This window comes from Miniopterus schreibersii (genome assembly GCF_964146895.1).
Source record: "Miniopterus schreibersii genome assembly, chromosome: 14".
NCBI lineage: Eukaryota > Metazoa > Chordata > Mammalia > Chiroptera > Miniopteridae > Miniopterus > Miniopterus schreibersii.
In genome coordinates this window covers 40,599,313-40,614,781 of record NC_138114.1, presented here as the reverse complement: position 1 = coordinate 40,614,781, position 15,469 = coordinate 40,599,313, and the positions used below count along the sequence as shown (strand labels likewise).

Sequence of the window (15,469 nt, the reverse complement as noted above, 5' to 3'; positions counted from 1 at the left end):
GATGGAACCCACAACGTGGTTATGTGCCCTGACCAGGAATCCAACCAGCGACCCTTCGGTGGGTGGGACAACGCTTTTAACCACCAAGCAACACCAGCCAGGTCTCAAATGCCCCCACCCGTTTTTTAGAGAGAGAGAGAGAGGAAGAAAGAGAAACTAAGTGAGGAACATCCATTGACTGCTTGCCTCCTGCACGCCCCTTTACTGGGGATCAAGCCTGCAATCCAGGGCACATGCCCTGACCAGCATTGAACCAGCAACATTTTGGTGCATGGGACAAGGCCCAACCAACTGAACCACACCGGCCAGGGCTCAAATGCCCTTTTAAAGTTTGAGAAGCACTGCCCTAAGTGACTGATTTCAGACAAAACACTTGAGGAGCCAAGTTTCAAGTCCAATAGGATTGTGCATCTGACCAAAGAGGGGCCCTAGGAACTCAATGTAGGTAAACATGCTGCTGATTTTGTTGAGAGGAAAAATGAGTATGTCTGGCACTAATACCGTAGAAAGAAAGAAGCACAACAGCACATGGGAGTTCTCTCTAGTTCATGTTTATTAGTCTGCATAGTGATTTAGATCATCCAAACACCAGGGGAACCCCTCAACCTCATCCATCTCACATAGGAATGCAAATTAACTTGTTTCAATGCCTCTTATAAAAACAAATACCCTTTAAAAAAATCTGATTTAACACATTTTTTATTTCACTTTTTCCATTTCTTTATAAAACAGTCATCTCCTCACTAGCAGCTCTCTCCCCTAGAGTAGGGGAGGGGAGTGGAGATGGTTGGACACCTCCAATGAATAGGGGTAGGGGGAGAAGGGCCCAGGGTTACCTCCTGAGGTTCTTCTGGGCCTGTTTCAACAATGTGTCAAAGTCAAGAGAATCAAATTTGCTCTTTACAGGAGCAGGGTCAAAGTCTTCCCGGTTGGAGTCTATAACGGTAGAGAGAGACAAACATCAAGGTCTCTGACCACACTTCCCAGCCACAGAGTCCTCAGATGGCCAGCCACCTCCCATGCCAATAATGATTTTAAGTCATCCCACCCCTTATGTTCCTTCATGTGTCAGTTGAAGACAAGTCTGTCAAGCCCACTCTCAAAAGGCTGGGAACCCTTTTGGGGAAATCAAGTACCCCAAAGCCTCAGGGCCTCCCTCCACTCACCAAGATCAGAATAGCTTCTCTTGCAGAACTGCCTGCGTCCTCCAAAGCAGAGATCAAAGGGCTGCTCATCTGCCTGTCTCAGCTTGTGGCCACTCTCAATGGCTGCAAATGCCTCCTCAGCATAGCGGTAAGTGACGAAGCCATAGTTGTCACTGGTGGAGAGGGCAAGGCAGAGGCTATTTGGGCACATGCCATGGAGAAGAAACAGCCTTCCAGGGTACAGAAAGGGACTGGGGTGATTCTTCTCATCCCCCAAATAGCCAACCCTCTGAGTGAAAAAAAATGAAGTTGTCCTACAATGACCAGCACACCAGAGCAAGGGGGAAAGACAAAGAAACATCAAGGTACATGAATGGGACAGAAAGGACATCTTGACCTTAGGGCCTAAGCTTACCCTTGGACACGGAAGTGGATGGTGCATTCCTCAATCTCTCCAAAAACAGAGAATCTCTGTTTCAGTTCTGACCGAGTCATGCGGCCAGGTATCTTCCCAATGAAAACCACTCTTCTCTCTTCCTATGTTGGGTCAAGGAAAATTCACATACCATGAGCCAGGGCAAGAGCTGTAGACGGCTCAGGGGCAAATTTCCCTCTCCCATGACCTGTTCCTCTACTCACTATTGCACGCTCCTTCTGCAACACTCTCTGCCTTTGGTAATGGTCATGTGATCGATAAGAGCTGTATCTGACAAAAAAAAAGGTGCCATAAGCTCCCCAGACATTAGACAGTTCAAGTCTCAGAACTCTCAGACACTTGTACCCCAGATGTACTGACTCCCGGAACACATGCTCACCGCCGCCTCCTGTCACTTCTCCGGCGGGGGGATGGGGAGCGAGACCGGCTTCTGGAACTAGATGATGAGGAAGATGAGGAGGAAGATGAGGAGGAAGATGAGGAAGAGCATCTTCGGGAACGTCCAGAGGAACTGCAACTGGACCTAGAAAATAAAGGGGCACGTAGGAAAGCTGGGAATGGTGCAGGTATATTCCACTTCACCTTGGTCGCAGCCCTGCCTCACTGTCAGGAAGCTCAGGATAAAGGCAAAGGAAAGCTGAAGAGGTCTAGAAAAACTCTTCACAGATGACCAAACTGAAGCCCTGATAAATTTTAGATGTATCTGGAATGTTTTAGAGTGTTTTAGCAGAGGTCATATTTCTTTTCAACTATGCAGTTAAAGATTGAAAAATATTTAACAAATCAGAAAGAAGAAAAATAAACAAAGAATCAAAAAGGCCTCCTTATTTAAATGGAAAAATTTGGGTCTGTTACTGGGGGGAAAAAAAGTACTGCAAGGAAATAGATGAGGCCACAGGGACACCCAAAGGAACTGCCAGACTCTTTCTTCAACAGATTAAAAGGACTGTCTACCATTAACAACCCACAATCCCACCTTCCCACATACCACCAGGAAAATACCAGAAACGAGGACTGATACAGTATTTGAAGGAATCAGCAGGGTCAAGGCCAAACCCTAACAATCTCCCCAAGGCAGGTCTCAAGGAAGCAGAGACCTCAGGGACTTCCTAAACTCCAACAGAGGACAGAAACGATTTTCTCACAGCTTGCCTCCCTCAACAATCCAGGGAAGGTGGAGAAGACAAAAGCCAAAGACAGAAATAGAAGCCTTAGTGCCTGAAAGTATCAAACACAGTGTGCAAAAAAGCTTTCAAAATAAACCAGAGGGAAAGTACATGAACTTCCTAAGTGGAGAGGACCTCATACACCATCAGAGCTCACCTTCGCCACCTCTTGTGTGGGGGGGAGAGGGACCTGGACCGGGATCGGGATGAAGACGACGATGAGGATGAAGAGGAAGATGCTTCACTGGTCCGGTGGGACCCAGAGCTGACAGAACTGCTGCGGCCACGGCGGCCCTGCCAACCCCGGTTTGGGGGGCTGGCTGACCTGCAGGCTTTTCGATAACAGCGCATTGACCGCTTGGCTGCGAGCTCAGAGGGAGTCCTAGTGTTCATGTCATTCCGGCAGGGCGAGGCCTCAGGGGACAGCAAGGCAGATGGGGCAAGGCAAGAGGTTGGGGGATCTGCCTGCTCTTTGCTAGTCCTGTGATCAAGTGGCTCCTGGGAGGCAGCTGTGCCTGGGGGTAGGGGGGTAGCTGGGCCGAGGGACAAGACAGGTTTGATGGTGATATCCTGATGGCGTTTGACATTCCATCGGGAGCCTGCCTCTGGAAAGACTAAGGCAGGAGTCTTTTTGGGGGGTGTCCTGCTCCGGACACAATAGTCATGGTCCCCAGAGCCCACATGGACTGGATTAGGGCCATGGACCCCTTCTTGGAGGCGGGCTGCAGCTGGATGTTTGGCCTCTGTAACTCCTTCAGGCTTCAGGGTTCCCTCCTGGGCGGTGGACTTAGGAGATTTGACTTTGGCCAGCAGGGAAACAGCAGCCAAGGGCTTCCATAACTGGTGGGGAGGGGTAGCTGGAGGGGTGAGCCCTGTGAGGGGAGGGAGGATGGAGATAGCAGGATGAGATCTGATTCTACACTTCCAAACACTGTATATAGGCTCCAGAGACCCCCACCTCATCTCACACAAAGTACACCAACAATGGTCCACAGCCCAACTTTTCCCACTGTTGCAACTACTCCTTCCCCCATGTTCCCCATCTTGGGGACCAGCAACAGAAACCCCGCCAGCCAGGGTCTTCCTGAATCCCTCAACAGTTCACTGGCCAAACCTAACTAAAGACCAGGTCCTGCCTGGTCTACTTCTCCATTCCTAGGCCCTTCTACCCTACTCCAGCACTGACTGACTTCTGGCTACATCTTGCCTGGACTTGTAATCATCTTCTCTGATGATCCCATCTTCTGATGATTCCCTACCTTGAGCTTCACACCTCTCCACCTGTCTTCTACATTCCTGCTGAAGGGAGTACCCAAACACCAATTTGGTAGAGCTTTTTCAACTGCTTTTCAATGTACAGGATAAAGTCCAAATAGCTTACCATTAAATTTAAAGTTCCCATAATCTGACCTCCTATTTACCACTCCAGCTTTTATCTCTTGCTTTAGCTCTGCTCACCACCCAGATCAGCCACTACACTACAGCCAAACTGAACCACCAGCAATTCCCCAAAACATACCAGGCTGACTTTATTTCTTCAGTTCACTCAAGATGCTCATCTACCTAGAATGCTCCATCCCTTAAACCTACCTGATGAGTATCAGTGATTTTCTCTGCTTTGGGGATTACCTTCTATACAACCCTTCCCTATCTCCCTTCAGAACCCACTATAACTCAAACAGGCTTATTTAACACACAACCTCTGATACTCAACAAATTCATTTCACACACCTGCCCCTGGACTGTGAGAACCTCAAGGACGAGGATCAGATCTCTGCAGAAGGGGCTCTACAAACATTTGCTGCATAAACAAAGGCAGAGTTCCCCACCCTGAACCCACCTGCCACGTTGGCCAGTTCTGGGGCTTGTAACCGGTCTAGGGGCCTCTTCTCCTGGGGAGGGTCAACGCTGCTGGCAGGGGGAAAAGGGAAAGCCTGGTTCATTGCCTCAACATCTTGTACATCTGCCTTCCTCACAAAGCAATGGGGGAGGGGGAGTGCAGAGAGGAATGGGATCCGCAACCTGCCCCTATCCTCCGCCTCCAGCACAAAAGGGGTCTTGGTCACTGAACTGTAGGCTGAATTTCAGCTCAGCTTTGCCCACTACCAAGAGGCAAGCCGACTATAATCTTGAACACCCCCCACCTCCTTCAAGCCAGGAGCCTCACCTGCCCAGTTCAAACCAACCCAAAATCAGTATGAAGAGGAATATGCTTGGCAGAACAGCATGGGGTACTATCAACAAGAAAAATGAAAAAAGGCCTCTCAGTACTGAAAGACTGGGGAACAAGGAGGTCTAGGGTGCCTGTGTCCCCTAAGGAGTCAGGAAAGCCCTAGCCATGGACATCTTCCCCCATTTATCTTAAACTATCACCAGTGTTGAGCAAGTTTAAAACTTGTTAAATGAAAGAAAAAAACCCAAAGGTACAACTTGCCAGAAGACAAAAGGCACCTCCAGGACATTTGGAACCCCAGAGTGGAATCAGCCAAAGTCTGGTTCACATCCTCCTACCTCGCCACCCAAGACAGTGCCCAGTAGTGAAGGCTGAGCACGGGGATGTGGAAACAGGGAAAGACTCTAGAGCTGACTAAATGTTTCTGTAAAAGAGGCATCCAATGGATGGTCCTGGAGCGCCGGCTGGCTGCTGACCAACAGCTGTAGGGTAACTCGCTCACATGTCTCTATACTTACCCTGAGTTTCCTACAGCCAAGTTGTCAGCAGGAGCCGGGGGAGGGTACTCTTTTTTGGCTGCAAAGAAACCATACTAGTTAAAAGCCCAACCAGATGTTCCAAATTGAGGAGGTATAGAAGGGCTGGCTTTAAGACCCAAAGGCGGAAAATCCACTTTGCCTACATATTCCACTGGGCTCTCCCCAGTAAGATCCATCCTCCTCCAGTGGGTGCCCAGGTACTATTGTTAATCATGTCTCTTCTCTGCTCAGAAATACCCACATTCTCCCTTGAATCTGACAGTCCAAACTTCTGAGCCTAACATTCAAGCTTCTACATGACCTGCTTAACTTCCTAGTTTTATAGTTTACTCTTGTTCTACACTTACATCTTATGTTACCTTGAACTACAGATACCCATTACCAATTCAGGAGTCACTTCTGCATATTTTTCTCCCCAATAAGACCACAAACTCCTTGAAAACAAGATCTAGTATTATCAACAGCACTGAGAACCATGCCTTGCACTGAAAAGCTATTATGCATTGCTTTCTAAACACACCACACTCAATCATTCCTATACCTCTGCCTTTATTCACCACACAGTCTATGAAATCCTACCTCTCAAGGCCAAGCTTGAGCTACTTCCCTCCAGAAAAATGTCCCCAAACAACCCAACCCACATGGATCTCCCCACTGGTCTACTCTTTGTAGTACTTGCCATGCTGTACTCTCCCTGGCTTAGACTGCATCACAGGTGGATCTTGTCTCCCATTCCAATTAGGGGGCTACTCTAGTAGCTGAGACTGCCCCTCCCCCAGTTTAAGTAACTATAAACTGGACCCAAAGGAAATATCAACAAAAAGGGGTTGGAGCAAAGCTACCCAGGTTCCCTCACCTTCTGATTTCTCAAACTGCTCCAGCAGACTGGACAGGTCCGATGCCTCAATTCCTGTGGAAACACACAACACAGGATTGGAAAACAGCTGAGTACAGAGGTCCCAGGAAGTCCCAAATTACCTCACTTCTCCCTTTATGCTCCCCCTGCTGACTGTACTATGTAAACCAAAACAGCAACACAAAGCAGTAAAGAATTAAACAAACCCAAGGCTTCACCTCTCAGGAACCCTCCAAAGAAATCCAAAGGCTAGCCCCCCATCCAGGGGGACATTCCCCATCCAACCCCCATTCCCTTCTTCACAACTGAACTGTGTGGCACTCACCAATCTCACTGATGAAAGCCTGCACCACATCCTCAGAACCCTGGGTATGTGGGGTAGGCAGGAAGGACAGTTTCCTTAGACGGGCTGGGTGGATAGCAGGCAACTTGGTGACAGTACTCTGCCTTGGTGTGGGTGTGGGAACAGCCTTGGCAACTGGAGAGGGGGTCTTCTCCCTGGACCTGGTCTCCTGAGACTCAAGCTTTAACCTCTCTGATGCAGGTTCCTCAACAGCCACACTCTCAGCAGACAGATATGGTGAAGCCTTATTCTGCGGGCTTTGCACCGGGGAGGGCACCTTGTGTTTCAGATGGGGAGATGCAGAGACTGGCTTGACCTCTACCTTAGTGGGCTCTATTTGTGGAGCTCCCTGGCCAGCTGACCCAAGACTGAGGGAAGAGGCCATCGGCACAGGAAGTACACTTTCAGGAGGGCCAGCTGGGATGCCACTGGGCTCCACCTTGGGTGGGGCAACAGCTCTCCCAACAGAGGCTAGAGGCAAAGGTGGTGGGGGCACAGTAGGCCAGAATGGAGGATGCTGCAGCCCTGCACCCCATCCCAAGGGCCCATAAGTACAACTAGAGCTGTAAGGTGGGACTGGGGCAGGAGGGGGTACCCAAGGCACATTGCAAGTAGGGGGAACAGCATAAGAGCCAGGGGTACCAGAGACTAGTGGCACCGTTGGAGGGGGTGGCAAACAAGGATAGCCAGAAGGAGACACTGGGGGATAACAAGGCCAGGGTGGCATGGGGGCATAGTGAGTATAGGGATCAGGTGGCACTGGCCCCACAGACACTGGAAGACTAGGAGGCTGCAAGGGTGGTGGGGGAAGCATAGGGGTCATGCCCAGCCCACCTGGTGGAAAAGGCAGAGCAGTGGGCATGGTGGAGGGCATGGACTGCACAGCAGGAGGTAGTCTTGCTGGCAGTGGCATCTCTTGGGATGGCACCTGCTCAGTGGGAGCTGAGGCCACGGATTTGCTTGCAGGTGGCTCAGGACTAGGAGAAGCAGGGCTGGGACCCACAGGCACAAAACAAGCCTCAGGGCTTCTCTGCACAGCTGTTTTCTTGGCTGGGGCTGGTGGGATGACAAGACAAGGGATGTCTGCCAGCCCTGTGGGAGTCTCAGGGAGGCTGGGCCACTTCCCAGATGGGGGCTGGGAACTTCTTTCTTCTGCCTCTGATTGGCGCTGCTGCCTTCGTCGCCGGTACTCAGATAGGCTAAGAGGCCGAGGTCTGGTTTCCTGGGTTGTGGCACTGGTACCACCTTCTACCTTCAGAGGACCCACGACCTCCTTGACTTCAGGGATGATGGTCTTTGAGGGGTCCAAGGACTCTGACTCCAGAAGGAGCTGGAGGGCTGGACTCCCCTGGGCTGATGACGCTGCACCACGTCTGGGATCAGTTGGCCTAAACTTAACTAGCACAGGGTTAACTGGAGCCAGGTCATCAGGAACAGAGTCAACTGGTGGTAGGTTGGCTGAGACAGGGTCAACTGGTGGCAAGTCATCTGAGATAGGAACAACCACTGCAGGGTCAATTGCTGCCGAGTCGGCCAGGACTGGCTCAATCAACACTGGGTCAGCTGGGAGAGGGTCAACCAGCTCTGAGTTGGCTGAAGCATGGTCAACTAATGCAGGGTCAACAGGTACAGGATCAGCTAGAACAGGATCGACTGCAGAGGGATCAGCTTCAACAGAATCAAGTGGCATGGGGTCGGCATGAGTAGAGTCAACCAATGACAGATGGGTTGGAACAGGGTTAACTTTGATGGTATCACCCAGTTTGGGGTAGAGATCAAGAGGACCTTCTTTAGCAGGACTAGCTTGTCCAACACTACTCTCCAAGTTCCCAGAGCTAGGCTTCTCTGAGGCACCTGCCCAGGCCCGAGCCCAAGCCCGGGGCTTCCCTCTACCATGGGGAGGCCCAACCTCTCTTAGGAGTTCCTTCTGAGGCAAACTGCCTGCCTGAGAGATCACCTCTGTAGCCACAGTAGGCTGCCCACAAGAGGATGACCTCAGCCTCCTGGCATAGCCTTCTGTACAGGTTGCTGGCTGTTCCCTGTTCTTCTTCCTCCTGCCCTTTCGCGCTCTCTGGGAACTCGGCACTGCATTGGCTGGTGGGTTCTGAGGCCCCTTGGACGCCATTGGTTCCATGACCTCCCTGGGCTCCAACAAGGCTGAGTCCAGCTTTTCCTCTGAGTCTAGTGACAACCCTTCTTTCTCAGGGCAGAGGGCTTCCTTGGGCACAGCAGCCTCCGTCTCTGACTCAAGTGTAGGCATAAGCAGCTGCAAGGATGGACTGGCCTCTAGCGAGTCATCCAGGAGCACAGGCTGGGGTCCAACAGGGATCTGCCGCACCACAACTGGGATCTGCAGGTCATTGCCAGCTGTGGCTGCCTGGCCCACAATCTCTAGCACCACACAATCCTCAGGCAGTGTCACATCATCTGGCTGCTCCTGAAGTTCACTGTCAAGTGATGTCAGGTGGGTGAAGCTGGGCAGGCAATATGGGTGCATGGCCCGCACCAGCTCACTGAGGGAAGAGATGCTCTCATCACCAGCTGCCTGCACTGCCATTTCTGCTGCTGCTGTTTTATCTTCTTCCTCAGGGCAGGCCAGGTGCATGGGAAAGTCTGGGCTGCTGCTCATAGAGTTGTCATGCTCCCCAGCAAGCAGCTGGCCGCTGAAGCTGGCCACCTCCTCTTCTTCTTCCCCATCACTACGCTGCTGCGGAGAAGGGGACTGGCTCCTACGGGGTCTGGATCGTGGGGGTCTCCAGCTAGGAAGTTTGGGAGAGGAGTTCTCCAAGAAGGAAGGCGGGGAGAAGTCCCAAGGGGAATCTGCGAGAGACATCTCAATCTACAGGAGAGAAGAGAAGCCACAAAAGGAGTTTTCTACAGGAATATATTTTTCCAGACCTGTCTTCACACATTCCTCCCCACTGGGATTCCCTGAAGCTTAAGTCAGGCTTACCCCACTCACTCTACTACTGCCTGTACTGGGCCCCAGCGGATCAACTGAGGTGATGAGGTCACGTTCTGAGGGTGTCCGAGAGAGGGTGAGCAGCTTGTGCAACTAAGAGGAAGAAAAGGACCTGAGTTGAGACTGTGCTTCAGAATTATATGAGTAGGCCCTCAGACGTGGTTCTAACCTTTGCACCAACCATACAACCCCTCTCCCTGGTCCCACACTCACAGAGGAGCCTTCCCGAGGTGACACAAGCAGCTCGGAGTCAGGAATGCTGTCAAATGGAGACAGGTTCTCGGAATCTGCATTGTCCAAGATCTCTGTCAGAGCTGTGAGCAGTGACACTTCATTCTGATCCTCCAGAGATAACCTGCTCTGCTCCAGAAAGACAACAGGAAGGTCCCACACCATCATCCCAAATGACCTACTGAGCCACTAAGAACAGGATGCCAAGAGAATCAGTCTCCCAGGCTCTCAGTTCAGCTCAATTACTCAGGGACAAAGCTGAGTAGCAGAAGTCATAGTTGCAATTTTATTTACTACTATCCATCACCTCTCTATTGTCAACAGAGACCTGCCAAAATTGAGTCTTAAATTTATGTTTCAAACATGCCCTTCACCCTCAAGTTAAGAAGTGGAATGCTCAGCACACAACCCTTGGCCAGGCTGGAATTGAGCTCAAAACAGGAATAAGAATCCTCTAGACATGTAAGTAAGGGGCCCAGGAAGGAGAAAAGGCCTTGGACTATAGTCTAAGCCTGCCAAGTCATCCTTAAATGGGACATAATCTGGCAGCCTGCAACCCAGCTCTCACCTAGAAACAAAAAAATACACACTTCAAGAACTCAGGCTGGGTATACAGGAGCCAAGAGAACAGAGGCAGTGAGCCATAATCTCCCATGTAAAGCTCCTGTCTGAAGAACTCTAAGCCCAGCTCTAGCTCACCTCTCCGAGGCTCCCAAAATCCTCAATGAGGGAAATGAGGGAGGCATCCATATAGCTCTGCATGGTCCCCAGCAGTGTCTCATCCTGCAGCATCAGTTCCTCCATCTCCAGATCCTTATCCTTCAGACAGGGGCCCAGCCGAGACAGACTGACTAAGTCAGAATCATTCACCTCTTCATGCATCAGCACCTGGGGCGAAAGGGGGGGAAGGTCATAAGGGCATGGTGAAAGCTGCATGACATGGACCCTCTAGGACAGCTGATTGATATGCTCTGTAATTCAAGTGCCCACCCCTCCACCAATGGCCCCAGACTCAGAGGGAGCTCCACCAAACCAAACCTCCAGACTTGCTGGCAGAGAAGTACGACTCATGAGCCAAAAACCCCAACCAAGATGGCAGTGTTCAAGGACCTTCTAGGCAAAAAAAAGTTTGGACTCTATCCAGAAAGAGTTGGAGCCACAAGAGATTATTAAACTGGGGAGTCAAAATATCAAGATTGTTCAGAAGAGATGTCTGCTGGCAGTGTGAAGGCAGACAGTCTGAAGGGACACCAAAGGAGAGATCAGCAAGCAGGCAATTTCAGTTACCACTACCTTGCCTCCTGCAATCCCACTTAGACCTATCTTCCTTGCTTAGCTCAAATCTCATCTTCTTCAAGTTGATCTCCCCACTGAATTCACATCTTTCTGGCAATCACACTGAACCCCCTCCCCAGCCCATGACATTCCTTGCATCAATACTAAAACTAGATTCCAAGTTCCTTTGGGCAAATAACCCTTCATATCCTATTGGCTTTTATATTCTTCTTGGCTCTTACAAGGGCTTAAACTGTACATATACTTCCTGGTCATCCAAGGAGCCTATCACAGTGTCTTACACACACTTGCCATTGACATTTCACATTTTTATTTTGAAGGCCCTACAGTGTGAAGTAAGTGTGAATAGCAAGTATGTATGGACGCTGTGATAGGCCACTCAACCTCTCAATGGTAGTCCCAAGGGAAAAAAGTCTCTTCTCTACCCCTACCAGGTGAGAGCAAAAGATGAGAAAGCTTGATTCTGTAGATGGAAAAGCCCCACCCCATCACTTCCCTGAGAACTAGCAATGTCTTCAGCCCTGTTAGGCAGGGAGCCACCCGTCCAGGCCTGTCAAACATGTGGGTGTGGGCAGGGCCAGAAGTGGCTGGAATGGGACTGGCAAGGCCAGAGGCCAGAGCCATGGGTATCTCCACTATAGGAAACATGATGCAAAGGCTGGAGAATAGGAACAAACATGGACAGTCCCCCCTCCCCTTCTGCAGCAAAGGGAAACTCTGCACCTCTTCCAAGAGAGAGAAAAAAGCAACAGGTATAACTACACCCCATATCCACCCTCTCCCAAGTTGAGGATACCCTGGGAGAGGAAAGGCTAGAAAGAAACACTTTAGGAGGCCAGAACCAGAGATGAAGTGAAAGGTGGCAGGTTTTAGGCACTAACTCCTCCCAGGCCTTCACAACCCTGTAATTACAACCAGCAGCTGAATAGCATCTGGCTCAGCAAACACTCCTGGGTGAGCAAGGAGGCTGCATCACAACTTGTCCTGCAACCTACCTGGCCTAGCCACTGGGTCAGAATCTTAAGACAATGCCAAGCTCTACGAACCACTCATCACCACCTCCAACAGACAAGTACTGGAGCCCCAGTCAGAGACACCCCCTTCTTCACCTTACCTCATCCCTCCCTCAATCCCCAAATAGGAGAGCTCCCAGAGTACCAATGTCATCTAGGGGCTAAGGCTAGGCTAAAAGTGAGCCGACATCCAGTCTTGCCCCTGCATGGTTCAAAACTAGCTACAAACGTTTAAAAATAAGTCTGACCACTTCCAGAGACCCTCCTTAAATCTCTCCAATGGCCTCTTACTGCTCAAAACCAGCTAAACTTTTAAAAATAAATCTAATCACTTCCAGATACCCTCCCTAAATCCTTCTAATGGTACCTTACTGTTCTTGGCATTAGGTTTAAACTCCTTAACATGGCTTACAGGGGTCCTGGTCTTCCCCACAAGACTCTTCTACTCCAGTATGTCCTCTCTCACCAGCCTGCCTCTCTCTCTCCACACCAGCCACATAGGCCTCTCAGTTTCTCCAGTAAGTCATGTTCTCTCCCACCTCAAGGCCTTCACATACTATTGCCTCTGATGAAAGTGTCCCCCACTTATACACAGCCTTAGAGTCTCAGCTTAAAATGTTCTTTCCCAGACCCTGCAAAGTAGGTTACTGCTGATTATATAATCTCAAAACTGCACTTTCCTTAGAAAAACAAAATAAAAAGTAAACTATTTTTTTAAAATGCACTTTCTTTATTGTCTGTCTAGCCTAATTAAAAAAAACACCCTAAGATCCTACAGGACAGGGACCGCGAGTGGCTTACCTTGGTATTCCGTGTGTCTGAACACAGTGTTATCTCAATAAGTAGCTAGTTGGCTAACTTCCATATGCCCTTCTTGTGAGGGTGGGGGGTGAAAAGGACAATCTCTCCATGAGACCCTCTCCAACCCCAAATGACCACCCAACTTAGCTTACAGCTAGATCATGAATCCTTCCTGTCTCTCCCCCAAAGGGTGGGTAGCACCACTCCCACAAGATGTGACCTCTGAGAAAATGAGGGAAGAAGGGGTGGAGGCTCCTAAGTTAGGAACCCAGAAGCCATTCTCCCCTGGGCAAGGGCCTGGATTGGTCTGCTGGAACTGACCCTACCTGGCAGCCTGCAGCACAACTCCCACCTGCAGAACAACTAAAAAGCTTTCAAGGACTCAGCTTAATTGCTTAAGAGAGATAACAGTCCAAAGTAAGTCCTGCCAACCTCCACTCTGGGTGGGAACTTATAAGAAGCCCTGTGCTAAGGAGTAAGAAGATAACACTTTTGAAGTATGGAGAGCTAGAGGCCAAGAAAAAAGAATCTGACAAAAAGAATTCCTCCGCTCAATAAATGTTAATGTTCATCTAGTGTTGCTCTCAAATCGCCTCCAGTTTTTCCCATCCCCAGCAAAAATTCTAGAGGTTAAATACAGATCACCTAATTTGTCAGTTCACAGGAGCAGACCTTAGCTGCCTCCTCAAAAGAGATACTGGAAAAAACAGTGAGAGGTGAAGATTCTCTTTCCCTTTCTTAAGCTTGTCCCAAGTACATGTTGAGACTCTCCATTCCCCTTGAATCAAGAATAAGGCAGGACTGTAGGCAACCAAAACACGAGTGCCCGTGACTCACAACCCACTCCAAGCCAGTCTGGCAGAAGCCGCCAAAAGCTTGCTCCACAGCCTTTCAACCTCAGCCCTCTACCCTCCCCAGCACACTCCGCCATCCGCAGGGAACAGACTTCTCGCACATCTGGAAAACTCCTTCACCATCCACTGTCTAGAGGCTCCGCGGACCAAAGGAGGAGGAAAGAAACTCCAAGGCTCTGAGCAAAGTTGACTCTAGCAGCCCCTACCTTCCTTCCCGGCCAGGGGCCCCCAGCCCTGTCGGAGATGGCGGGACCCGCTGAGACACACCCAGTTCCCGGCAGTGCGGCTCCAGCGCCGATACAAGACGCCCCGCAGCGTGAGGCGGGAGCCACGTGGACACCCCCTCCTCGCCCGCACGTGGACCCGCGGGCCCCCCTAACCCTGAGCCAAATCCACGTGGGTGCAGGGGCCGTCTAGAGGGGGAGGGGAAGCAGACAAGTTCTCTGGGGAAAATCGCTCCCCCCTTCCCACGTGGCTCCAAAAAGGCACTGCGGAGCAGGGACAGGGCACCCCCGACTCGGCATCCTTAGAGGGAGATCTTGGCCCTCGACTCCAAGTCTGAGTCCCCCTCCCCCCCCAATCACAGGCCGCGTTTCCGACAGCAGGCTGTGCCCCTCCACCGTTCCGGAGGAATGGTCATAGGGACCCCGCCTCTGCCCGCGTCCCACCAGCAAAAGGCTCAGGTCCGCTCGGCCCAACCTGTCTCCCACAGCCACCCGGCATCGACTCCAGAGCGCTTCCTCCCTCTCCTGTGGCGTCCACGTGTCACCGCCCGGCACACGCCGCTTTGCTGCCAGCCGCGGGCCGCCCGCCAGCCTCTCACCTTCTCCCCGCCGCTCACAGTGCCCACAGTCCCATACGGCGCTTGGCTGCGACCACCTCTACTGCTTCCGCGGACTCCACCGCCAGGGTCGGGGCCCGGGCCCCCACTCGGAGGCGGCGCGACTCGGTCTCTCCGTCCCCGGCGCGCCGCCATCTTGGCCCCTAAACGCCCAGCGCAGCTCTCATAGCCGGCACCGCCTCCGAGTCGCCTGCCTCGCCCAGCCGATTGTGGGAAGGGAATTATAGTTCCCGGAAGATACTGCAAGACTACGAATTCCAGAAGGCCATGCGAGACCCCCCCCAACACTTGCACCCGGAAAAGGGCACTGTCCTCGCAAGGGAGCCTGGGAATAGTGGTTTCTTTAATCGGAGTTCGAGTGATACTTGTTATAGGTATACTGTAATGCTTAGTTTTTCTGTTGTGTGGGGGACCCAGTTGGGAAGTGAAAGGTAATAAAGAGTTAACATTTGCGCATCTTCTTGTTTTCCTAATTTGTCCAACTGTCGGAACACCTTCTTTGTTTTACTTGCTATACCATGCCCGCCTTTCACCTAAATCCAAGTGGGCCATGTGTTGAAACAGCACCCCCTAGTGGACACTCCAAGCTCTAACCCTCACCTTATCCACTGCGGCACCACTGTGAGCTTAGTCCTAAAACACTGGATTCTCAGCGTCAATCTGGGACGCTCAGAAATCCAGGTTGGCGGCTCATTACCAAATGTCCTGCTGATGCAGACAGATCACCTTGCTGTCCTTCAAAGACAATAGGCGTTCTCCTGCCTTGATTTTCCTGTCTGGAATACTTGAACCTCCAAACATCTTTCATACCCT

At 51.0% G+C, this 15,469-nt stretch overlaps 1 protein-coding gene across 12 annotated transcripts; it reads right to left on the bottom strand.

The window, feature by feature from the left end:
- Positions 1 to 530: 530 nt before the first annotated feature.
- Positions 531 to 14,872, bottom strand: PPRC1 (PPARG related coactivator 1). 12 transcript variants are annotated; one of them, XM_081158643.1, is made up of 14 exons: positions 14,639 to 14,872; positions 10,551 to 10,739; positions 9,834 to 9,980; positions 9,612 to 9,713; positions 6,641 to 9,497; positions 6,316 to 6,369; positions 5,439 to 5,496; positions 4,588 to 4,658; positions 2,905 to 3,619; positions 1,961 to 2,104; positions 1,785 to 1,851; positions 1,561 to 1,682; positions 1,167 to 1,318; positions 531 to 936 (listed from the first exon to the last, which is right to left on the bottom strand). In XM_081158643.1, exons 1-14 carry the CDS (start codon positions 14,789 to 14,791, stop codon positions 833 to 835), a joined length of 4,935 nt encoding a protein of 1,644 aa, XP_081014769.1. In that variant the 5' UTR covers positions 14,792 to 14,872; the 3' UTR covers positions 531 to 832. The 12 variants fall into 12 exon arrangements, with proteins under 12 accessions (XP_081014769.1, XP_081014764.1, XP_081014760.1 ...); XM_081158638.1 differs by having other exon boundaries at positions 1,785 to 1,845; positions 14,639 to 14,849; XM_081158634.1 differs by having other exon boundaries at positions 4,588 to 4,655; positions 14,639 to 14,849.
- Between the last annotated feature and the right edge of the window lie 597 nt (positions 14,873 to 15,469).